This window comes from Cotesia typhae, unplaced genomic scaffold, assembly GCF_013202065.1.
Source record: "Cotesia typhae breed Kobodo isofemale line unplaced genomic scaffold, CoteBio_Ctyphae scaffold_45, whole genome shotgun sequence".
Lineage (NCBI taxonomy): Eukaryota > Metazoa > Arthropoda > Insecta > Hymenoptera > Braconidae > Cotesia > Cotesia typhae.
This window is the reverse complement of record NW_027423777.1, coordinates 3,207,759-3,233,493: the sequence shown is the minus strand read 5'-3', so window position 1 is coordinate 3,233,493 and position 25,735 is coordinate 3,207,759. Positions and strand designations below refer to the sequence as shown.

Here is a 25,735-nt window from a genome sequence, read left to right as displayed (position 1 = left end):
ATTCACTCGAAGACGGACGGCCATCCGGCCCGGACGAACCGCGGTGCGTTTTATTATTACCAGCCTCATCTATTTATTCGTCCCTCCTTTCCTCCTTATCACTTACCACGGATTACACACCATTTACGCAATCTCGATCTCGATCCCGATTGACACTCGCATCTCCGATAATCCTCAGCTCAGATCAAATCCCGAAATTCCCCTCAAAAGTGATTAATGAGAATTAACAATATCGCTATTGGATACACAACATGTACGTGCAGTGCTAATTATCAAGTTCACCTAATTATAAGTGTTAGATAATCGTCTAATTCTTATTCTTACTCAAAAGTTCGCCAATTTAAACTTCTGTGACAGTGTAGTGCGTCAATTTTAGTTGTTTTTCCTTTTAAAATTTTTAATTTCGCCTTTTTTTCGCTTAAAAACACCAAAATTCGCGAAATTTCTCGGTCTCGACAAGATGGCGGTCGCGCGCAAAATGGCGCGTGAAACGGCGCGAATTTTAAATTTAAAATTGTATTTTTTTGGTCTGGAGTTATAATTAGGGCTGCAAGTTAAGGACTAAGTGTTTTGTGTTAACTTAAACAGATAAAGATGTAAATGCACATGTTGATATATTTATATATATATATATATATATATATATATATATATATATATATATATATATATATATATATATATATATATATATTAGAGAAAGAGGTGCAGAATTAGACATGTGTGCTCTAATATGGCTACTGGTGTCCAATTACTAGTGGTCTGTCTTCCGTACTGATTTTATTACCATCGCTCGAGCAATGAGAGCGTCGGTAGCTAAGTTATCGGTTCACTGCTTGAACATATGCCCTCGCTGAACACTATTTCGAATGTAATTAACGCATCAACTGTTATGTGGATGTACATGTTAGATATTTGTTAGTAGTTTAACGATTTTATACGTAGAATGAAATTCTCCGGGGATAGCGATCGCAGGTTCCGCTAGTATGTGTTATATATATATATATATATATATATATATATATATATATATATATATATATATATATATATATATATATATATATAAATAGATAGACATAGATATGTCTAGTTATTCTAATGTGTGTGCCGTGACTAGTGACACCCTCGGGTCTATCGCCTGCCGATAGATGACGTTCAAGTCAATCATGTACGGTGATGTAACACTTAAATGAAATTTAGATTTATTTTTGGAAAAATTATTAATTTTTAATTTTAAGTTATTTTCTATTTTAGTAATTTGGCTTTGGGATACAAAATGTCTGTATAGAATTTTTTTAAGGTGAAAAAAAAATTGTAGAAGATTAAGATTTAGATTTTTAGGATTTTTGTAAAATTTTGAATTTTATGGTAATACGGGAGATGAAGAAAAATTGATGAAGACTTTTTGTGCAAAGACTTAAATTTCCTAAAAAAAGTTATCTTATAAATTATAAATTATCTTATAATTTTTTCGTATTTTTGATTTTTGAAATATTTCTATAAAAGAATTTTGAAATCAATTTTTTAAAAAATAAAAAGAAATGCGAAAAAATTGCTCCGGACCTTTTTCGTAAGAAAATTAAATTTTTCACAAAAAAGATTTCATATCAAAAAAGATTTTTTTGGTATTTTTTGTATTTAATCCAGATTTTGAAGTTCTTCAGAAGGATAGACACTGTGAAGATCTAAAAAAATAGGTGTTTTTTAGGAATTTTTTTGACTGGGATAATAAAGGAATTTTAGGATCGTTTTTTTTTGTTTTATAAAGTATACATTAAAGATTATTCTCCTAAATTTTTATTAAAAAATATCAAGTTGTTACAAAGTTATAAAGATTTTTGTGGGGCACCAAAAAAATTTCCACCACCACGGTCTCATCTCTAACTCAATAACGGATTATTTAAAAGAAAAGAACCAAACTGCTTTGTAATCTGCATGCATGTGGTTATCGTTCCATGTAAGGGAATTTAAAAATTTGGATTTAAAAAAAAAAATGGCGACATATTAAAAACTTTTTCGTTTTTTCTTCTCATTTTTTTGGATTTAAACACTTCTAACAAATCTTAAAAAATAAAATTTTCAAAAGTTTTGAGAAAAACGCGTTTTATCGGAACGCCGGGCGTGCAACAGTCATTTGATACGCTGTCAAAAAAATGACTATAACTCGAAAAATATTAAAAATTCTAGATACATATTTTTAAATATATAAATTTTGATTTAATAAAAAAAAAATTATTTTTTTTTTAAATTTCACAAGTTATTCCCCTTAAATTTCTGATAAAAAAATTAAAATTTTTTTGTATTTTAGATATTTACACCAGAATTTTAATTTTTAATTTTAGACACATAGGATTACATTAAATAATTTTATAAGAGAATTTTGAAATTAATTTTTTGAAAAATCATAAAAGATACAGAAAAATTTATGAGAACTTTTCCTGTAAAGATTTAATGTTCCTAAAAAAAAATTCTCCTACAATTTTTTTGGATTTTTCATATTTAACCCAGAATTTTAATTTTAAAGTTCTTAATGATGTGATTCAATCAAACTCTTTTATAGCAGATTAAATTTCCTACAAAAAATTTTCCAATAATTTTTTTGTACTCTCTAAAATTTTAACTTCCAAATATTTCAAATTTACTTTTATTCATAAAAAAATTAAAAATAAATTTTTCTCTAATTATTTTCACGAAATTAAATTTTAATTCAATAAAAAGACTTTAAAAATAAACCAATCAACAATTATAGATACAATAGCAATAGCTAAAGTATAAAAATACATTATTACTCACGTATGAATCAACATTAAGTTAATTTATTCCGCCAATAAATATAAAATAATAAATAAATTATTCTTTAATGAATGAACGATCTAAAGAAAAATCCCCCCATTGAAATAATAAATTTACCTGGGCGTAAAAAAAACAATAAAGTTAGTCCATTGGATTGAGTTAGTAACTCTTAATAAAATCTACTGTGAACAATTTACAACTTGAGCGACTTTAATAAACTTTTAAACTTTTTTTCCTAATTCATTAAATTCAATCCGCTTTCGTTTTCTCGCGTCTTACATGTACCACGGCGAGTGTCACTGAACGCGCGAGAACACAATGACCTCTGGCGGCAAAAACTCCAGACATCGGATCATGGTATATATGGCCCCCCATGCCTCGGTTTTTTTTTTTACATCCACGTATTGATAAACAAAGAGATAATTAATTAATTAAGTATATTACGACATGAGTTTAAAATTAATGCGACGCAAAAATTAATCAAGACCTCAAGAGTAATTATAATTAGCCGAGACCAAATTGACGCACTTGCCAATTCTCAATTAGTATTACTATATTAACATTCTCTTCCTCGATCAATAACTTAATGAGAAACTGACAAATAGTCGCTAACATTTCATTTCAGACACTTTTACTTTTCTCATTATTATTTCTAATCATTATTACTTGTATTTAATATTGAGTACTTAAAGTGTTGTTAATTACAGCATCAAGCGGATTTTTTAACCGAGGAGTTTAAATACCGGGGCCCTACTAAGGGGCCCCAAATTTTATTTTCCCGCCTTAAGGCGGCTTAAGGGTGAGTTTTTATTATTTTTTATTTATTTATGTATATTTTTACGATATCATGATGAATATCATTATCAATGTCAGTATCATGATCATGAATATCATCAATAAAATCATTTTTATTATAAATATCACTAACAATATCGTTCTCTTGATGAATATATCTTATAATCTCATTCTCATAATAAATATCATTGCTATCATGATGAATATCATCATAAATATCAGTATCACAATGATAAATGTCACTAACAATGTCAATATCATGACGAATATCAACAAAAATATAATCATGATGAATATTACCGTCAATGTTATATAACATGATGGAATAGTAATTATTAACATGATGAATATCACTATCAATATAGTTTCTTATTATGACTGTAATTAATAATATTAATAATAAATGTTATTATTAATTTTATAAATATCATCATGACAAATATCACTACTAATATCATCATGATAATGAATATCACTGGCACTATTAAATATCATGGCGAATAACATTTTTAACATTAATACTATTATTAGTATCGCTATCATCATGAATATCATTAGTGTTATCATTAATATAATGAATATCATCATCAATATCATGATAATTAATATAAAATAATCTTGGATAATTCTCTCATGATAAATGTCAGTAAATATCACTATCATGACAGATATCACTAACATTATCGTGATGAATATCATTGTTAAAATTATTAACATGATAAATATCATTATTAGTATTTCTATAACGATGAATATCATTATCATGATGAATATCGTAGTGATTATGAATATTATTATATTGATGAATATCACCATCATGGATGAATATCATTACCAATATTTGTATTCCAAAAAATATAAATAATAATATAAAATCACTAAAACTAGATCATAAATGTAAATAACAGAATAATAAATAAATTTTATAAATATATAAATTTCAATTTAAAAATGTCACTTAACATATCTAGTAGAAGTGAAGTCGAGGGCGAATAAAGAAATTTATAAAAACGACAATAAATGTTGACTGGCAACTCGTAAAAACATGATTGAACATTCTGGACATGGTTATATCACTGTGTAACATCTGTCGTAACAAGTTTCTGGACGGTTCCTCGCTTGATTTTAAAAACTTTTTATGACAAAGGATCCTAACTTTTAATCGATATTATGAAAGCTCCATTGAATCTATACACAAATATAAATGGAAATATAGAGATATAGAGATATTCTATAAATGTGTGAGTTACTGACACGCGGTCGTATCAAGGGCAGAACGAATTGGAGTGAAAGAATACCACTGCATGTAATCGTTCAAAAACTACTGTTACGAGCTTGTGGAAATTGGATTTTGCAAAAACCAATTGAATTTCTCGCCTATTACGCTCACGGACAATATAACAGCCTTCGATTTTAACGGAACTTCTCACCACGAATGATCTATTATATTTACGTTTTTATTAATTTAACATCGAAATCGGGAGTTTTATTTTTTATCTAAAAAAAAAAATTGAAGACAATATCTACAAATTTATTTATTTATTTATTTATTATTTAAAATATCTTTGATCCCTTGATAATAGAAAGCGCGGAGGGTGCGATGATAAGTGTCGAGAGTCGGGCAAAAAATAATAAAGCTGATCGCATGCCTTTGTCCGATAATAGAGAGCCGCGGCTTTACCAACCGACAAAAAATTATACCGTTTTTTCCCGAATTTTTTTCCTCAGTTTTCTGTACCTCGAACCCGGGTTTTTGTGGAATCTCTCTTATCTACCATTTTTTAAGCCACCAAATAGAAATTTATCTTATGTTCATATCGAGGGAACCTTTTTTTTATACACACTTTATTTCTTTTCTTGAATTCTCCTTTACGAACTCATATTTATTAATTTTTTCTTTTCTTTTATATGTTGGGTCATAAATATTCGAGTCAATTTTAAAAAATATATTTTTTTTTAAATCTTGAGATTTTTTTTTTTTTTTTTTTTTTACAAAAATCAATTTTTTTATACGCTAATAATTCAACAAATTTAATTACTAAAATTAAGAAAAAAATTTTGAGTATACTTTAATTTAATAATTCCGTAAAAAATTATTTTTTAATTATTAAATTATTTCTTTAAATTAAATTTTAAACAGAAAAAAAATTTGTTATATTTATAATTCAATTTTAAAATTAATATTCTCGGCTAAATATTGAAGTTGAAAAAATGAAAAGAAACTTTTTTTTTTTTATAGGAAATTTAATTCTCTATCAAAAAGGTCCTTATCAATTTTGCCCTTTCTCTTATCGTTTAGCTGAAAATTTGAATTTTAAGTTCATCAAAAATCGCGGGCTTGAAAGTTTCTTGGTTTTGCCACTAGATGGCGAATATTTCTCGCTTGCAGAAAAATTTTCCCAGAGTATATATAGCGCCCAAATTTTTTTTTTTAATTATATTGAAAAATAGTTCAAATTCTACTGAATTGAGAACAATCTAAAAAAAAAAAAAAATCACTATTTCCTCAAAGTTATTTTGAATTTCCTTAAAATTAAATTATTTACGTGAGCTAATGCATGTTTTGTCACTCAACAAATCTCAAATAACAAATCATGAAAAACATTTAAAAGAAAAAAACATAAACGATATTAAACATAAAACTATTATATATACAGTTTTCTATTCCCGTCCCAAACGGTAAGAATCGTAAAAATAAGTATCTGGAGAATGGAAGGAGTTTCTCACCACGTCTAAATATAAACCCCTGGGTATTTGAATTCACTCGGCTCATCAGTATCCAGTTCTATTTCGTTACCTTGTTACTTATAACCAAAATCTTAGTGCTCCTATCAAAATTTTCTATTAAGCCAAAACAACCGCAAAATTGGAAGTTTTTTTCTGTTAATTAATTTAATTTGTGGTGATCAATTAATCGAGGATTAACAAATTAAGTTATTTGACAAGGTAACTTATAACACAACACAGTAAAAATATTTTTTTTAACGCGTCTCAATTCAAAATCAAATATTTTCTTTGTCTTTTTTTTATCGCAACAAATAACAACAATGACAATAATAAAAAGTCATTTTTAAGTACAATGTTGTTTGAATGAAACAAAGAAATACCAAGGACGCGTCTTTGTACACAAGTTGGCAGCGACGCAATTTATGAATCATTATATTTCCATACACAATTAAAATTATATTTTTAAAAATTATTAAAAAAATAATTTAGTGACAAAATTTTGAATTTTCAAATTTCAATTCAAAATTTTAGGTCAACTATTAAAAATACGAAAAAATCATCTCAGACCTTTTTTATGTAAAATTTTATTATCTACAAAAAAGTTCTTTTTTATTTTTTTTTCTATCTCGCTTTCTTTCGTCAGAATTTTAATTTAAAGTTAAGAAATAAAGTCAGAACTTGTCCTTAGTGTTCAAAAGTTTAAAGTGCGGATTGTGGCTTAAGTATTGAAGATACAAAAAAATTATAAGATGCCTTTCTTCTAGAAGACAAAATTTTCTACAAAAAAAAAATTCTGATCAATTTTATCGTATCATCCCTGAGCAAGAATTTAAAAAATTAATACTTAAATTTTCACTCGTAAAAATTTGAACTTTTAAATTTATACAATATTTATTATTATCATTGTTGTGATTTAATAAATTTTGAACAAGTGGATTGGCCAAAGTAACAAAAGCTCGAAAAGGAAAAGGGAGCTTGGCGAATTAAATAGAGATGGTTTGAGAGTTTGAAAGATCCTGAAGCTACTTTGAGGTCGTATCATAACATCGAGTGTTTTTAACCCACGTTAAACTGATGCGTCTCGACGGTCTGACGTTAGAGCCGACGCAAAAACATCACGAGTTTTATAGTTTTTCGAGTCGTGTTGGGAATATGTTTTTATTTTAAACTCAGACTACTTGATTAAAGAAGAATCTCGAGAAAACTTGACTCTAGCTTAGAGATAGTTTGTATTAATTTATAAATTCAAGCTAAAATATTAAAAAAAAAAAATATTTAGACCTCCTAACATTTATCTAATTTAATTTTAATAATGTTCGATACAATATTTTGTTCTGAATTCGTTTTTAAATTAGTTTAATTCCTTATATATAACTTGGTTAGATTTTTGTGCAAGCGAGAGGGTGTAGCCACCTAGCGGTTAAATCAAAAACTATTGGCTAATAAAAATTAGCCATTAATTTTATATTCGATAAATATTAATGTTATCGTTTAAAATTATTTATTTTAAAGTAAGAGTTACAAAATATGTCGTCTTCTTAAGCATTCTTAATAACAATTAAAGTGATAACTGCGTCGCTATAACGAATAAATAAAAACCAAAAAAAAACAAGTAAATGTTATGCTAAATTTAAATTAGTCACTTAACAATATTATTAAAATCAAATTTATAAATTCCTTATGTATACTCTGGTTAGGTTTTTGTACAAGCGAGAGGGCGTAGCCACCTAGCGGTGAAATTAAGAACTATTTTATAATAAAAATGATCCATTAAATTAATATTATTCAAATTAAACTAATGAAATAAATTTTGAGACTAAAAATTTTGAATCAAGGCATAAAATTATTTTAAAAATAATTTTTTTTCAATTAGAAACAAATCTAATACATAATTATAATAATTAGACGCTGAGACTAAAATTTCTTGTAAACTACACGGGAAGAACAAGATGATACTGGTTATCATCCCAGATTATACTGAGTGAACAAAAAAAAATTCAGATAGTAGCTAGTATAATCCAGATTACAATGAGTATAATCCAGATATCACTGAGTATAATCTAGGATGTTATTCAGTGTCATCTTGTTTTTTCCGTGTATTTCATTTAAAAATTTTGTACAAAAATTTTTTTGTCAAATTAATTAAAAATTTTGAATGTTATTTTTGTTATAACAGAAAAAAAAAATGGAGCAGTTTGAACAACTGCTTACATGCGCGATCTGTTTAGATCGATATCGAAATCCAAAACTTTTACCATGTCAACACAGTTTTTGCATGGAACCGTGCATGGACGGGCTTGTCGACTACGTCAGGAGACAGGTCAAATGTCCAGAATGCAGAGCGGAACATCGTATACCTTATCAAGTAGGTTTTTATTTTTAAATTACATTTTTTATTAAATCAATTTTCATTATTAATGATTATTAATGATGAAAATTTTAATTGAAATAAGGGTGTACAAGCATTTCCAACAAACGTAACCCTCCAACGGTTCCTGGAATTGCACATAGAAATAACCGGAGAACTGCCAGATCCGACCAGCGGCCAGACAATGGAACGGTGCGGCGTCTGTTCGGAAAAGAGCTACTGCTCCCTCTGTGTTCACTGCGACAAAAAGTGCTGTCCGGAGTGCAAGGACGCACATATGGATATCCTTCGCCGTGAAATCACGAGGATCAATTCACAGGTAATTAAACTACTCGTTATTAATAAATAATTATTTATTTAGTGTTGAGAATTTTTTTTTTTTTTTATTTTTTACTGATGAAAAATTGAAATAAAAAATTTATTCTAGAATTTCCAGAAAAATATCGATGAATTTATTAAAATAATTAATAATTAAAAAGAAAATAACAATTTTTATTTAATTAGCAATTGCATAAAAATATTGATAATTTTTCTGAGAAATTAATTAAAAAAAAAAAAAAAATTTATTATTTTTTTTTTAAACTTTTCAATTAGAAAAAAATAATAATTTTTCAGAAAAATTAATGATAAAAAAAAAAAAAAAAGTAATACAATCCTTGCAAATATTACAATTAAAAAAAAAAATTCAATGATTATAATTACTGGTTAGAACAAAAAATACCATCAAATTTCTTCATCAAAAAAATCCTTATTTCTACTAAAATTTAATTAAAAAAAAAAAAAAAAAATTATCAATTTAAAAAAAAATTAAATTGATAACAAAATTAGTCTTGCAAATATTATTACCGCCTCTTATTGAAATAAATTGGACAGAAGACAAGGGTAAGCAGTGACCAATAAAATGACAAAAAATTACAGCTAATCAAAATAATTAATGATAATTACCTCAGCAAAATTTTTGGCACGTCTGACGTTTTCCTGGAATTGATCTTGGATATTCCCAGGTGGATTGTAAAAGCAGACGATGTAGACCTTATTTGATTCACTTCTTGCCATTCCGCACCCCATTGTCTCGGTGCTGCCCCACACCAACTGTGTAAAGTGACCTACTTCCGGTAAATTATCCGGAGACGGTTCGTCAAACTTGTACGAGTCTATCTCATTGTACCTATTGTCAAAGTTTCAATACTCTTTAATAGACAATTAAAGAAAATTACTCTTACGGATCATTATTATTATTGTTGATAAAGTTGTTGTTGATAATGATTTGCTTGGGTAATATTACCACGACTCGACGACTTGCTGTGAGTTAGCCTCACTTCCGACGTATTGGTTCTCCCCGTAAGAGTTGTTTGGCCTCCGCTCAAATACGTCCCGGGTTGCCAAATCTTCGGCCCATTCCGTGGCTAACTTATTCAACTACAGTGTAATTATTATAATAAATTGGATTGATATTGTAATTTTTGTATTTATGATCTTTGATAAGAGTATTGCGTGATTTTTTGTGAAAAAAAATTATTTAATTTTGAAAAATTGAATTTTTAATTTTTAAAAAATTGAAAAAAAAAAAAATACGTTCAAATAAATTCTCAAAATTGTGATTTAAATACGAAAAATATGAAAAATTTATAAGAATCCTTTTTTGTAGAAAATTTAATTTTCTTTCGAAAGAATTCTTATCATTTTCTCTCTATCTCTTATCATTAAGTCAGAATTTAAATGCGAAAGTCAATTGTCACAAAATTTGATCCAACCAAATTGAATTATTAATTCCAAAAAAGCGCATGTCATATTTAAATAAAATAAGTTGAAAAGTCATTATTTTTATCGGTGTTAATTTTTTTTAAGGCTAATAATTAATTAAAATTAAAAAAAAAAATGATACACCTTTTTGGCTTTAGAATTTTTTTGTCTTAAAGCCAAAAGGGCGTGTAAAAAAATTTTTTTTATTTATTTTTTTACAGATCTAAATGTTATAAACATTTTTGGGTTAGTTGGAGAGAAAAAAAATTTTTTTATTCGTCCTTTTACCTCTACAGATGTTGAGATCCTTCATTAAAAAAAAAAAGAATTAGAAAGAATTCAAATTGATTTGATTTTTAATAATTTTAAATACTTTCTAATTCTTAAATTTTTTTTAATACTATCTCTTATGGGCATTTAAAATGAGAGATTATTTTTAATTCTTTTTTTTAATAAGGGATGCGCCGTTTAGTAACGCGAAGTACTTAGATAAATATAAATTCAAAATTCTGGGCTAAAAACTAAAAATATGAAAAAATTACAAAAAACCTTTTTTTTAGGAAATTAAATCATTAAGCCAAAAATTAAATTTTATTGTGTCTGATGAGAATCTATATTTAGAAAGTTTAAAATTAAAATTTTCGGCTAAAAACTAAAATTATAAAACGTTTATATTTTTTTTTTTTTTTAGAAAATTTAATTTTCTATCAATTTTTGCGTATCTCTAATTTTTCAGCCAGAAATTTTATATTTTACCTCATCATCAATTTTGAGATTTGGTGAATCATGTTCAAATCGTAATTTATTATGCCACTCCAAAATTTCATTCCTAAATTTTTGAATCCTAAAATATAAGATAAAATCCGGCTTAATAATTAATATTTAATTATTTTTTAACAAATAAATTATAACTTACTCAGCCATAATTGAATTTTATGTAAGTTCCCAAAAGTTCAATTCAAAATGAGGTTACAAAAAAAAAATGACGATCAATAACTTAAAAACAAATAAATAATTAAATCATTTTTAGATAAGACGTGGATTACATCGTCTGCAAGATGCTTTGGCTCTAGTAGAAAAAAATACCCTGAGCCTGCAAACAAACTGCGCTTCAGTAGCTGAGGAGGTCGACGAGATCTACAGACGACTCAGCAAAGCCCTGAAGGACAGAACCGAGCACCTGAGGAACGAAATTGAACGTTACTCCGGGACAGAATTGAGGCTCTTGATCCAGTTGAAGGAGAATTTGGAGCTTGAAATCGCAAATATTCAGAGCAATTGCGACCTTGCTGAGGCTCATATTAATGAAAATGTTCCTTGGGACGACGCGGAGCTTCTGGATACCAAAGAACTGTTCCTTCGCACGGTTGAATTCATCAGGTAATTATTATTAATTATTGTACTCATAATTTGATCTTGATCTTGGTGGTAATTTTGGTTCCGCTGTTCCAGGAACTACGAGTATGAATTGGGTGATTACGGACGGAGAGTAAGATTTGTAATGGCGCACGACCCCAATCAGTTGGTTCTGCACGTGGCCGGTTACGGCGAGCTCAATATCAAGCCGGAAACAGGCAGCACCGGGCACTTAGGAACCACTGGAGGATTAGCGCCCCCTGGGGGTTCTCCAGGGCTGATGAGAAGTAAAAGTGATCATCGGCTAGCTTCTCAGTATCGCCAAGAAGAGGAAAGATTGTCGAGGAACCGATATGTTCCTGATTATGAGTAAGTAAAATTTTTTTTTAATTCCTACTATTTTGAAATATTATTTTATTTAATTTGAGTTTTTAAATCCTTGTAGTTTTTTTTTTTTAATTTGCGAATTAAAATTCGAACTGAGTTAGAACGATCAGCTGTTAATTTTCAGCCATTTTTAATTCTAGTGGCGCCATTTGAAATTTAAATTTAAAAATTTACGCGGTAAATTTGGCGGGATTTTTTTTTTTTTTAATTTAAATATTAATTTTTTCAAATATATTGATGAAATTATTTTTCAATTATAATTAATAAGAAATTTTAGAGATTTTAATTATTATTGCCAATAATAATAAAAATAATTGGAAACTACAATCTATTATTATTATATATTATTGTTATTCTTAATATTATTATTTAGCTGTTTAAAATATACAAAATATATGAAAAATTGATGTGGGTACTCAAATGAAAGGTCTCGATGAGTGTAATGTCGGGATGAGCTTATATCTTTAAAAATGTCGATAGTTCACGAGATATAGATATAGCTAGTTATTATTTTAATATCATTATTTCTATTTTATTTACTACTAAGTCTCACTCACGAACTTTCTCAGTAAATCTTGAAAGAATAAAGCCAATAATTTTTTTAAAAAAAAAAAAAAAAAAAAAAAAAAAAATAATGAATATAAATTTAAAAACGTTAAAAGTTAAAGTTAAATATAATTAAAAAGTTCTGAGCGCTGATTATTAGAGTGGCATACGTAATGTAATGAATAATTAATTGAACTCGAAAAAGTTTATTCCCCGATTGAGAAACAGAGACATTTACTTTTTTTTTCTTCTTTGTTTTTTCTTTTGTCTTGTACAAAAACTAAAAATTAAAAGTCGCGTTAACATATAATAAAATGGGACGCCGGTGTGAAATAATTTACAGCGATAAATATTTGGGTCAATCTAAAAAAAGCAAGTTGTGTCTGTTAAAATTTATAGATGAGTACAAAAATGTAAATAAATAAAATAAAATAAAATAAAATAAAAAGGTTGGGGAGGGATGGGATGGGGGAGTTAACATTTGGCTGTAGGCCAGAATAATCTGCGATTGGGATCGAATATTTTTTACAGGCCACTACACGTTTCGAACGTGCTTCGTTTGTCGAAATCTATCGAAGGGACTTGAATGCGAGAACATCGTTCTCATTTAATATATAACATTTTATTTTATTTCAACCTTTCTGTTTCTCTTTATTTTTATTTTGTTATTCTTGCTTTACTTATTTTGCTATTTTTTTCCGTCCTTTTTTTCCGTTCTTTACCTACTGGCAATTGAAAATTTGTACGATAAAGAGTATTTCCAATAATCGTGACAGTTGTATTCAAGCTGAGGTCGGAAGTGTGCGATCGTTTTTTATTTTACAGATTATTACAGTTTATTATTATTTTTTTAGCCCTAATTACTCAATTTATTATTATAAAATCTAATTTAAAGTACTTTTTATTAATTTGATGACAAAATAATATAACAAAAAATTTTTTTAATTATTTGAAAGATTTTTTTGAATTTCGCGCTTTTTTGCGGTCTGATATTTTCAAAATAATCTAGAGCTGTAACTCCAAGGAAAATGATCGTACAGGGAAAAAAAAAAAAGGAAATTATAGTTCCAAGTGTCTAGTTTTTAAATATAACCATGAAAATTTTTTATCATGTTCAGGTCTAGAGAAATTCTAAGAAAACTACAAAAAAAAAATTTTCTAAATTTTTTCTCGTTTTAAAAAAAATCTGCGGGCTTCAAAAAAATTTTTTTCTATTGTTTCGTTGAAAAGCTTTTTTAGAAAATTTAATGCCCTTCAATTTGACGTAATCAAAAAGCCTGTACGATAATTTGCCGCGGAGTTATCGTCAGTCAAAGAAAAAAAGTACTTTTTCACTTTGACAATCAATAACTCTGGAAATAATGATCGTATAGGAAATCGAAGGACGGTTTTGAAAACTACACGATATTCTCTATAAGATACTGTGAGTAGCTTTTGTCAAAAAAATTTTTTTTGAATTGAAAATTTTAACTGAAAAAAACGACAAAAATTCGCATAATTAAGGATATTTGGATAACTTGGTATAACTTTGGATAAAATGGATGAACAAAGGATATCGTCGGTAATTTTTCAACCTCCAAGTGTCTTCTAAAATCTCTGAAAAATTCAAAGCGCTGCGATTTTTTTTTTTCATGGTACTCCGAAGTTTCAAATTCTTTGTTTTTGCAAAAATCATCATTATGAGCAATTTTTTTATTTTTATTCATTTCTTTGATGAAAAAAAAATTTTTTTCTCAAAAATCTTTATTTTTTCAAATAAAGAGATTAATTTTCCAAGAAATTTGAAAAAAAAAAAAAAAAAAAAAATTTTCAATTTTTTTTCAAAAATTTTTTTTGTAATTTCTCCAAAAATCAATCTTTTTGATTAAAAACTTAGTTTCAAATCTCATTTTAAAAAATCAATAAAAAAATTCGAATTTTTTTTATGTCCAAACTTAATGAGATTTTCTCCGCTCGTGTTTCAGAACACACTTTCTGCTCGTTAGCTCAACCTCTTCTAAGCCAAAAATTTTAATGATGTAAAAAGATGATTCAAAATGAGTTTTTAATTCCATTTGTTAAATTTGGAGGCCAAAAAGTTAAACAAAAAAAATTGATATTAAAAAACACTTGATTAATAAAAATGACAATTTTTCAGATACGACACCCCAGATTACGAAGCGCCGCGCAACAAATCCCGTTATCGGAGCCGATTTATGCGTCAACGAGACGGAGAGGAGTCTGACGGTGACACAAGATCCAGCGTTCGTTTTTCTTCGTCAGCGGAGCAAGCACCCCGCGAAAAGGTATTATACACAGAGGATGCCGCCCGCGGGCCAATATCCGGCATCTTCCGCTTAACCGACTCGCCGAGGGTTATGAAAAAGTTACAAGAGTGCGAGAGGGCGAGTAAGCGCAAAAAAGATGACCCGGCTGTCGTAACACCCATTGCAGCTGCTCCCACGCAAACACAACCGCCCAAAACCACCCAGGTAAACATTTATCACTCTAATTTACTCTAATTTCACCTCCCGCTTTACATTATTAACTATTTATCTTGTTATTGGTTTTTTATTACTTTATTTTTTGAAAAAAAAAAAAAAAAAAAAAAAAAAAATATTAATGTGAATTTTTTTTTATAAATTATTAAAAATTTTCTTTAATTTATTTTAACAGTGACCCTGCTATGTATTCCATACACAACCCTCCGATCGGATGAGTCCTCGCCACGTAAACTCGATCTGAGCTACTATACCAATATACAAAACAATAAGTTCCTTATTCATTTCACATACGATACAGTTTTATTTCTTTTATTAATCATAATCGTAATCATAATAATAGGAGTTCTATAAATAAATACAATAAGTTTAAACTTTAAGGCATTTATTACTTTTTTAAATTTTACTCCTAGTATTTTTACGTTTTAAGATACTCATGGAAATGTTTTATTTACCAAATTTTTCGAATCGTTTAAATCTCTTATTATTTAGCCAGAATTTTGATGCTGAGGTCAATTAAACGGATATTTAATTAGTTCAAAAATTTGTAAAGTTTTAAAGTCAAAATTTTGCCCTAATACATTAGCCATAAAATATAATGGAGTAATGGTAATTTTTACCATAAACAAACACAAAATTAAATTTTTTGAAAAACCTTGCAAATAGGCCTTATTTTACTATTACTACTACGGTAGGGTAATAAGGCCTAAGGGTTATACATACTGGAAATAGTTATACTATAGTTGATAAAATTGGTATTAGAGATCAATCATCACTTAAATTGAGCAACAATACTTTTTAAGATGTTGATAAAAATTATAAACAATGATTTTATATATAAATTATTAAATATAAAATTATAAAAAATGTTTATGTTTACCATTTAATCAAATCGTTTTTTAGGAATTGTTCTGCGCTACTTTATTTAGCATATTTAGGATGATGAAATATAGAAGACTTCGGAACGTTGTATCGGGACTCTGTATTAAACTTGTAGCGACATTTCTATGCTAGACGCTTCTACTAGAAAAGTCTTTTTGCCGGAATCAGTTATTTTAAATAGCATTTCTATCACTTAGGCCTTATTATCCGCGGGTACCTTACATATATAAGAGATTTTTAGGTATATTATAGTGACTCATCACGATATCTCTGGAACTATAAGGCGTAGAGACTTCAAATTTTGTAGGATAATTACTTTTGCTATATAGAGGTCAGTTAAGAACGGATTTTAAGAAATTCCTCCCTCAAAGGGGTTTGCGGGGGCGTTAACAATGAAAATTTCCAATTTTTTAACTACAGCTCCAATAGATTCCAAATTTGATAGGAATCTTCTGTCACTTAGGCCTTATTATCCGCGGGTACCTTATAGAAAAAAATTTTTTCTATTCACTTTCCTTACAAAATTTAATTTCAATTGTGTCTTATCAAACCTCGTGTTTAAAAAGCTTAAAATCAAAATTTTGGCTTAATGATTGAAAATTTGAAAAAAATACAAAAAACCTTTTTTTGTATGAAAATTAAATTTTATACAAAAAAGGTTCTTATTAATTTTTGTTTATCTCTTATCATTATTTATCTAGAATTAGAAATATAAAAAAAAATTTTTTTTATGATAAAAATAAATTTCTTATAAAACATTTCCAAAGTAATCTTAATAGTTTTCCACGACCAATAATCATAAACAATAGTCGGCAGTTTCTTAGTTTTGTGAGGCTTCATTGGCTCGGCGTTGGTTGCTGTAATGGAAATTGTTTTTATCCGATTAATAAGCAAGCATGTAATTATAATTACAAATAATTTAATAAAAATTTACATTAACTTACTTTGTCCGAATTTTGTACAATAAAAAAATATTTATTAAAATAAATATAAATTAAAGGTGCAGCCGAAGAAGAGTCCAGCCCCGACGAAGCAGTCCAGCGAAGATGATGAGATCTCAAGAATAAAAAAGCAGAACAAGGCGAACCCGCAAGCAGAGGCCGTGGAGGAACGACCAGCAGCGACACCTACGCCGGTGGCACGCGAGCCTGAAACAGAGGATCGGAGACCGGTTGTTAGGTTAGTAATTGCTTTTCATTTAGACAATTCAATGTTATTATTATCAATTACTATTGTGTTGTGTAATTAATTATTAATCAGCCTTTGTTGGTCGCAGAAGGATCTCCTCAGAACCCCACACGCCGGGAGTGAGAAGCGCGTCTTCGGACTCAAGCACCGGATCTGAGAGTTCCGCTGGCTCTGGAATCCGAAGTACCGGCGCTACCTTCACAACTGAGGAGATGAAGCAGAAGTACCTCTCCAGAGCGCCACCTCAGACTACAAACACCAATAGTGTATCTTCTACTAACCCGGCTAGAGAATCTGCAAGCGCTACAACTGCTCCTAGTTCTCGGCCATTTCAAAGCCGTTTTTTAGGTTTTTTATTTTGGTTTTTAATTACTACTAGAATTCAAATTTTCGCGCGCAAATTAAATTTTCATCTAAATTATAAGAGTTGATGAAAATTAATATTTTTGCTAATTAAATAATACTGAAGTTAGCAGTCAGCTGTTAATTTTGAAAATTTTTTTTAATAAATCAATTACAATAAAAAAATGCTTTTCAAAAATTTCATTTGTAATTTTTATTAATTTTTATGACATTAAAGTTAGCTGTCACTTCACAATTTTTTAATTTTTTTTTAACAAATAAATTTGCTTCAAAAAATTATTTTTTTTTAAATTTCTAAATGTCAATTTTTTTTATAAATTTTTTTTTTGCCATAATTTATTTGTTACAAAAATTCTTAAAATTATCAACTGCTTATTTAATTTTTACATGGGAAACTTTTTAATTTCATTTTTTTTATAGTAATTTAATTTCTACAAATATCTAAAAAAATTTTTATATTTGTCAACTTATACGGCAAAATTGATACACGGAAAAAAGTAACAATACTAAAGTTAGCCGAGGTTTTTAATTTTTTTTTCATTTATTTAATTATAACAAAAAAATATTTAAAAAAAATTGCATTTGTAATTCCCGCCAAAATTTCTACTTGTTTAATTACAAACAAAAAATCCCACTTTTTAACCAAAAAAAAAAACTGAATAATTATTAAATTAATTGATAATAATAATTTTAAAAAATTAATTACAGGTAACCGTGCAACACCACCAGCTCCCAGCCCAGCGCCAGTTCCCGAGAAGAAAAAGGAGGAAGAAGACGACGACGACGACACCTCTAGTTCCTCGGAAGAAACAGAAACAGAGACCGAGGAGTCTGAAACAGACACACGGACGTCTTCAGCGCCAGCTACCAGCGAACGCCGGGAAGTAGCCATGGCTAAGACCGACATCGGGCCGTTATTGGCTCGGAGCGCTGAAGCGAGACGTGGCAGCAAAGAAGAATCACCTTCTACTAGGTTAGTTTATTTTTTTCATCATCTTCTCTAAAAATTGCTATTAAACTTATAAAATTATTTTAATGGTAGATACTCATCTCCTCGTGGTAGTCCAGCTCTATCAACATCCTCGCCAACAGGAACATCATCTCCAAGCGGCTATACCAGCAGGTTCGTAGCAATTGCTCACGACAATCACGACTTGTCTTCCAATTCCGTTAACACCCTGGACGATAATGTTGTACATTATAGCGGCGTTAATCGTAAAAACAGTGACTACGCATTATTATTAATGGGTGATAGTGTTAATAATGAATCCGCGAGTAATAATATTAATAATAATAATAATTGCATTAGTTTTACGGGTGAGAAGATATTAGCATCAAACGAACATTATTCCAGTGTCCCATCAATTGTCATTACCCCTGACGACAGCAAATTAATTAGTGTTAATCACCCTGACCTGACTGTATCGGTAAAAGAAAACGTTAATATTAATATTAATATTAATATTAATAACGGGACTGATAATAATAATATTAAATTAGATTTAATTCCATCTGAGAATAACCAAAGTGATTCCGCGAGCAATCAACCCGAGGCGTTGACCATTGGTAGTTATGAGCTTGGTAAGATGGCGTCAGGCGCTGAGAGTCAAGATGGAGGTAATTGGACGCTTGGTAGCATTAAGGAGGATGGTAATGATGGAAGTAAAGCTGTTGAGGTTAGTTCTGATGAAATTGATAGTGAAGAAGAGTCTAAAAGAAAGGATGTTAAGGCTGGTTCACATGAATTAAATAGTGGAACTGTTATGGCTGGTTTTCATGAATTTAAAAATGAAATTGATGAACTAGAAGGATCTGATGATGAATTGGGTAATGTAAAGCCCAGTTCTAGTGAAATTGATGATCAAGAAGATCAAGAATCTGATGATGAAACAAGTAATATTAAGACTGGTTTGCATGAATTTAATGGTAACACTTTAAATGATCAAGAAGAATATAAAAAAAGGAATTTTAAGGTTGGTTTTAATGAATTAAACAATCGAGATGAATCAGATGATAAAATTAGTAATATTAAGGCTGGTTCTTATGAATTAAATCGTAGAACTGTAAATGATCAGGAAAATTTTAAAGAAAGGAATTTTAAGGCTGGTTTTCACGAATTAAATAGTGAAACTGATCAAGAAGAATCTGATGATGAAACAAGCAATTTTAAGGCTGGTTTACATAAAACTATTAATGTTCAAAAAGAGTCGGAAAGAATGAATGTTAAGGCGGGTTTTCATGAATTTAACAGTGATCAAAAAGAATCTAATAGAAAAAATATTGAGGCTAGATTTCATGACTTAGAAAGAGGGACTTTTGATGAAAACGGATCTAAAATGAAAGTTAAGGCTGATTTTAATGAATTAAACAGTAATAATTTTAATGATCAAGAAGAATATCAAAGAAGAAATGTTAAGGCTGGTTTTCATGAATTAAATAATAAAATTGATAATCATCACAATGATGAATTTAATGGTGAAAGTGCATCTAATAATGGAAAAGTAGTCAACAATGGTATTTCTGATAGATTGGAAGAAGAAAACAAATTAAACGGGACGAATTATTCAAACGAATTAGACGGAGCCAATAATAAAAATGACGATAATGTTTTTAATGGAAGAATTTTAGAGAATGGACAGGCAAGAAAAATGTCCCCGGAAATAGTAACAGAAGTAAGTGATGGAATATTGACCGACACTGAAGATTTGGGAGAGATTCTATCTAGTGTAATAAAAAGCGCGAAGAAAATGGAACAAGAATACTTGCTCAAACATAACCCCAAAGATGAAGATTCAGAATCGGAATCAGAAGACTTGAGAACTTTTTCGAAAAGCAACGACTCTGCCTCGGAAATGTCCGCGTCATTTTCTACAAATGTGTCTGATAGGATTGACGATATCTTCAACAGGAATTCCATTAGCGAGGATTTGTTTGATGAACAAGGGTGGATTGTCCCGGAAGAGGAGCTGCATTCTTCGAGTCTGAAGAGCCCAAGCCTCAACTCAAATTCTTCAAAGACTGATTTTTTTACCGACCGTAATTTAGAAGCTGATTACTTTAAAGATGGCGATTTTTGGGGGACAAACAATGATAAAAATGAGGTTAGGCCGGGAAATGGGTGGCTGAAGAACGACTTGGAACAAACTTCTAGTACTAGTGTTTCTCCGCTAGATGGAGCTGCTGGCCAAGGCCCAGATGGCGCTGCGGAGAAAGGAGACGAAAATTACAGTGAAAGTACTGTTGATATTTCCAATGAAAATAATATCAATAATAATAATAATAATAATAATAATAATAATAATAATAATAATAATAATAATAATAATAATAATGATAATGATAATAATGATGAAAATGGAAGAAGATCGAACAACAGGGACATACCAATGCAAATGGTAACCACTGTCTTCTGTGTTTCTGTATTGTGTTACGGCGTTTTAACGAATCTGTTCCTATGACAACAGTTTGAAACAATGTCAATTAACACATCGATTGTACGATTTGTTTGTGTGAAAAGAATATCGTTGTCAAGATTTCACTAATATTTGCAGCGACTTGTTAATAATTATTATTAATAATGAATTTTATTATTTAAACGAATGGTCTTCGCCTCGTACCGGGTTAGCATTAAAAAAAATTCTCGATATAACCTCGATTATTTTTTTTGAAGCATTTTTCTTTTTATAATTTGTGATAATTCTTCTTTGAATATTTAGATGTTTATTATCGTTGAATGCTAATATCCATGCCCGAATAATACTATTAATAACAATAATAATAATATTAATAATAATTTTTAGATTTGTACTATATTGAAGTATAATTTTGTTTAATTTAAGTTTTTAAATCCTGTTAGTTTTTTTTTTTTTAATTGGCAAATTAAAGTTCGAATTGCGTTAAAACAATCAGCTGTTAATTTTCAGCCATTTTTAATTTTAGTGGCGCTATTTGAAATTTAAATTTAAAAATTTACGCGGTAAATTTGGCGGGATTTTTTTTTAAATTTAAATATTAATTTTTTTAAATATATTGATAAAATTATTTTTGAATTATAATTATTAAAAAATTTTAGAAATTTCAATTATTATTGCCATTAATAATAAAAACAATTGAAAACTACAATCTATTATTATTATATATTATTGTTATTCTTAATATTATTATTTAGCTGTTTAAAATTTTAATAATAAAAATAATAATACGCGTAACAAATTTGCTCAATTTATAAGCTTTTTATTTTATTTTATTAAATGTTTGTCTATCTCCTCTCACTGTTTTACGCGTACTGTTATCGCTTTGCTGTAAACATTATATCAATAATAAATTTAATAAAAAAAAATTTATTATAAATCTTTATTTGTAATAAAAAAAATTATATAATAATAACAACAATAATAATAGTAATAATAAATTTTTTGTACAACGTTTGCTGTGTCCTTGTTCGTAACGTCAGTGTTGTGGTTAATAAACAGTCTTGTGATAACTCGTTTTATTTATTTCCCTTGTATTTAAAATTTCATTTATTTAAAACGTTTAACTACAAAATCAGGCCAAAGCAACTACAGACTCCCGTTAGTAAATTCTTTTTTTTTTTTTTCCTTTATATATTTTTATTTTGGATTGTTTCTTGCGATTGGAATGTGCCAGTAGCAATTGCTTTTAAATTAAAATAGTAGAGGAGTTTTGTAGTAGAAATAGAAGTACTGGTTGGTTTTTTTTTTTTTTTTTTTTTTTTTTTTGCAAATTATAAAAAAACTCACGGATAAGTTAGCGTTTTTTTTTTTTTTTTTTTTTTGCACATTCGCGACTACATTCTGAGAGGATACTGAGCGTGGAAGAAAAATTTAATGAAACAGTTCGGTATAAATAGTATTTAGGTGTCATAAAAAATAGTTTATTGCCAATCTTATTTATTTATAAATATAATGTTATTTTTTTTAACATGTGGCTTATGTCTAAAGTTTAATAGAGTAGTTATTTTTGTTTAGATGGGGTTAATCGTATTAAATTTTTTTTTTTGCGTTGCAATTATTTTTTATTTAGAAAATAAATTAATTGTAAAAAAAATTTTCTATAAAATTTTATTAAAAATTTTTTTTTTAGTAAATTTTTTTAAAACATTTTTTACAACAAAATTAATATTAAATAAATTTAAAAAAAAATTTTTTTTTTAATTTTTTTTTTAAATTTACTTCATATAATTTTATGAAAAATTTTTTTCATGAATTTTTTTGTAAAAAAATTAATTTTAAATAAATTATTTCAAAAATTTTTCTAAGAATTTTCTTTATAAAATTTTATAAAGAATTAATTTTAAATATATTTTTTTATGAATTTTCTTTTTAAAATTTTGTTAAAAATTTTTTCTATCAAAATTTTATCGATAATTTTTTTAAAGAAAAAATTCAAAAGAAATTTTATTAAAAATTTTCTATAGAATTTAATTCAGAATTTTTTTAATAAAATTTTGTAAAAAATTCTTCCTAACAAAATTTTATTAATAAATTTTTTATGAAATTTAATTAACAATGTTTTTTTAATAAAGTTTTCATCAAAAAATTTTAGAAAAAATTTTTTTTTAAACTAATTAAAAAAAAATTTTTTCTTAAAATTCTATTCATAATTACTTTTATAAAATTTTTATTAAAAAATTAATTTAATAGAAATTTATAAAAAAATTTTATATTTAAATTTTTATTAAAAAATTGTATCAAAATAAATTTTTATCAAAAAATTTTATAAAAATTTTTATTAAAAAAATTATGTAAAAATGTTAATTCTAAAGAATATTAATAAATTATATTTAAAATTAATTTTTCACTAAAATTTTATTAAAAAAAAAAAAAAAAAAAAAAAAAAAAAAAACTAACAAAATAAAAAAATTTTCAGATTCCTGAACAAGAGCAGAAGTCAAGCGGCGGTAACAGCGACGCGGGAACGAGAGCGTGAACGAGAACGAGAACCGGAACCGGAAGTCGAGCCACTGTCTCCGCGTTCACGTTACACGGCTTTGAAAGAACGACGTCAACGAGTGGCACGCTCTCGGAGTTCCCACAATTTCGGCAACGACGACATCGACCTAGAGGAAGACCCCCCGTCGCCCACCACCCAGTCACCGAACGCGTACTTGGCAGCCAAATACGGAGCTGGCTCGGAACTGGCCCGAAGCCGTAGCACGCATGCGCTCAAGTCGCGCGAACCGAGTCCCGAACGCGAGCGCCCCGGCGCGGAGAAAGATGGCGCTGCGCTCAGTTCCTGGGCGAGATACCTCAAGAACAAGTACGGGAACCGCAGTACCAAGGACAAGGAGCCGACTTCTACGTCAGCGATTTCCTCCTCCAGGTACTTTAATTTAAAAATTTTAATCAAGTGATTAAAAGAAAATTTTATCTTAAATTAAATAATTAATTTATTTCATTTTTTGTCTTAGCACAAGTGCTGCCTCGCGAAGACTTTCTCTGGGATTGCCGCTCAGACATGCCGGGCAAACTTCATTCGAATCTTCTGATGACGACCAAAAAAACCCGTCAGGCTCCCCCACGTCTCCTACAGCAGCTCACGGTATCCCCGCGGTAGCAGGTTCCTCCACTAGGTAATTATATTAATATTATCACAATAAAAAAAAATTATAATTTTAATCAAATATAATCCAGATATCATCACTCAGTATAATCTGGATTATACTAATTGCTATCTGAAATTTTTTTTTTTTTAGCTTTTTATTAGCTAATATAATCCAGATTACACTGAGTATAACTCCAGAATTACACTGATTATAATCCAGATTATAATGAATATAATTCAGATTACAGTGAGTATATAACTCCAGATATCATTCAGTATAATTTGGATTATACTAGTTACTATCTGAAAAAATTTTTTTTTTTTTTTAGATTACTTAAATAAATAACTTTGATCGGTAAAGTTTATCATTATAAGTTAATAAATAACTTATTACTTGAAAAATAATTATAGGAATCAGTACCTACTAAAGCGGAAACAGTTGCTGAAATTCGGGATGCGGGGGAGCGGAGCCGGATGTTTCACCTGGCCTCGTGGCCTGGCTGTTGGTCCTGACAATTCGATCGTCGTGGCAGACAGCTCCAACCACCGGGTACAAGTCTTTGACGGAAACGGAAATTTCGTTAAAGAGTTCGGTACCTACGGAAGCGGCGAAGGCGAGTTCGATTGTCTAGCCGGAGTCGCAGTCAACCGGATCGGTCAGTTCATCATTGCCGACCGGTACAATCACAGAATCCAAGTTCTTGACCCATCAGGAAGGTTCTTACGTGCCTTCGGGTCACAAGGCACGGGCGATGGACGATTCAACTATCCCTGGGGCATCACTACTGATGCGTTAGGATTTATTTATGTTTGTGACAAAGAAAATCATCGTGTTCAGGTCAGTTTAAATAATTTTAAACTTAGAAGATTAAAAAAATTTTCTAAAATATTGAAAATTTTTTTTCTTTTTTTTTAATTTAAAGAGAATTTTAAAATTTAATAATCGTTGTATATATTACCTAGACTAACTTGCCCCTATACTATATTAACAGGTGTTCCAGTCCGACGGAACATTCGTCGGAAAGTTCAGTTCCTGCGGCAGCGGCCGCGGACAGTTGGAACATCCGCACTACATCGCGGTCAGCAACACGAACCGAGTGATCGTCAGCGACAGCAACAACCACCGTATCCAGATCTTTGACGTCGGTGGTCGCGTTCTGACTGCCTTCGGTTCCGAGGGTTCCGACGACGGACAGTTCAAGTTCCCAAGAGGTGTCGCTGTCGACGACCAAGGATATATTATTGTCGCAGATTCCGGGAACAACCGGATTCAGATATTTACTCCGGATGGCTTGTTCCTCAGAGCCTTCGGGAACTGGGGAAGCGGTGACGCTGAATTTAAAGGCCTAGAGGGCGTTGCTGTTACTTCTGTTGGGAATATTGTTGTTTGCGATCGTGAAAATCACCGAGTTCAAATTTTTTAATCTTCTTTATTTCTGCTTTATTTTATTTATCATTGTTATTATTATTATTATTATTATTATTATTATTATTATTATTATTATTATTATTATTATTAATATATTTATTAACTACTATA

General features: G+C 28.9%; 2 protein-coding genes across 6 annotated transcripts; one reads left to right on the top strand and one right to left on the bottom strand.

Annotated features, from left to right (window-relative positions):
* The first annotated feature begins 4 nt into the window (after positions 1-4).
* Tn (tripartite motif containing protein thin) lies at positions 5-25,735 on the top strand. 5 transcript variants are annotated; one of them, XM_074257705.1, is made up of 15 exons: positions 5-43; positions 3,504-3,595; positions 8,495-8,683; positions 8,772-9,005; positions 11,460-11,809; positions 11,882-12,154; positions 14,856-15,189; positions 17,081-17,259; positions 17,357-17,616; positions 18,340-18,604; positions 18,674-18,754; positions 23,521-23,973; positions 24,062-24,223; positions 24,607-25,033; positions 25,188-25,735. In XM_074257705.1, the coding sequence occupies exons 3-15, from the start codon at positions 8,504-8,506 to the stop codon at positions 25,617-25,619; spliced, it is 3,630 nt and encodes a 1,209-aa protein (XP_074113806.1). In that variant the 5' UTR covers positions 5-43; positions 3,504-3,595; positions 8,495-8,503; the 3' UTR covers positions 25,620-25,735. The 5 variants fall into 5 exon arrangements, with proteins under 5 accessions (XP_074113806.1, XP_074113805.1, XP_074113802.1 ...); XM_074257704.1 differs by lacking the exons at positions 24,062-24,223; positions 24,607-25,033; positions 25,188-25,735 and having other exon boundaries at positions 17,360-17,616; positions 18,674-21,026; positions 23,521-23,713; XM_074257701.1 differs by lacking the exons at positions 24,062-24,223; positions 24,607-25,033; positions 25,188-25,735 and having other exon boundaries at positions 18,674-21,026; positions 23,521-23,713.
* On the bottom strand, positions 9,605-11,353 carry LOC141536995 (Golgi-associated plant pathogenesis-related protein 1-like). Its single transcript, XM_074257830.1, has 4 exons — positions 11,346-11,353; positions 11,186-11,273; positions 9,972-10,105; positions 9,605-9,854 (listed from the first exon to the last, which is right to left on the bottom strand). The coding sequence occupies exons 1-4, from the start codon at positions 11,351-11,353 to the stop codon at positions 9,605-9,607; spliced, it is 480 nt and encodes a 159-aa protein (XP_074113931.1).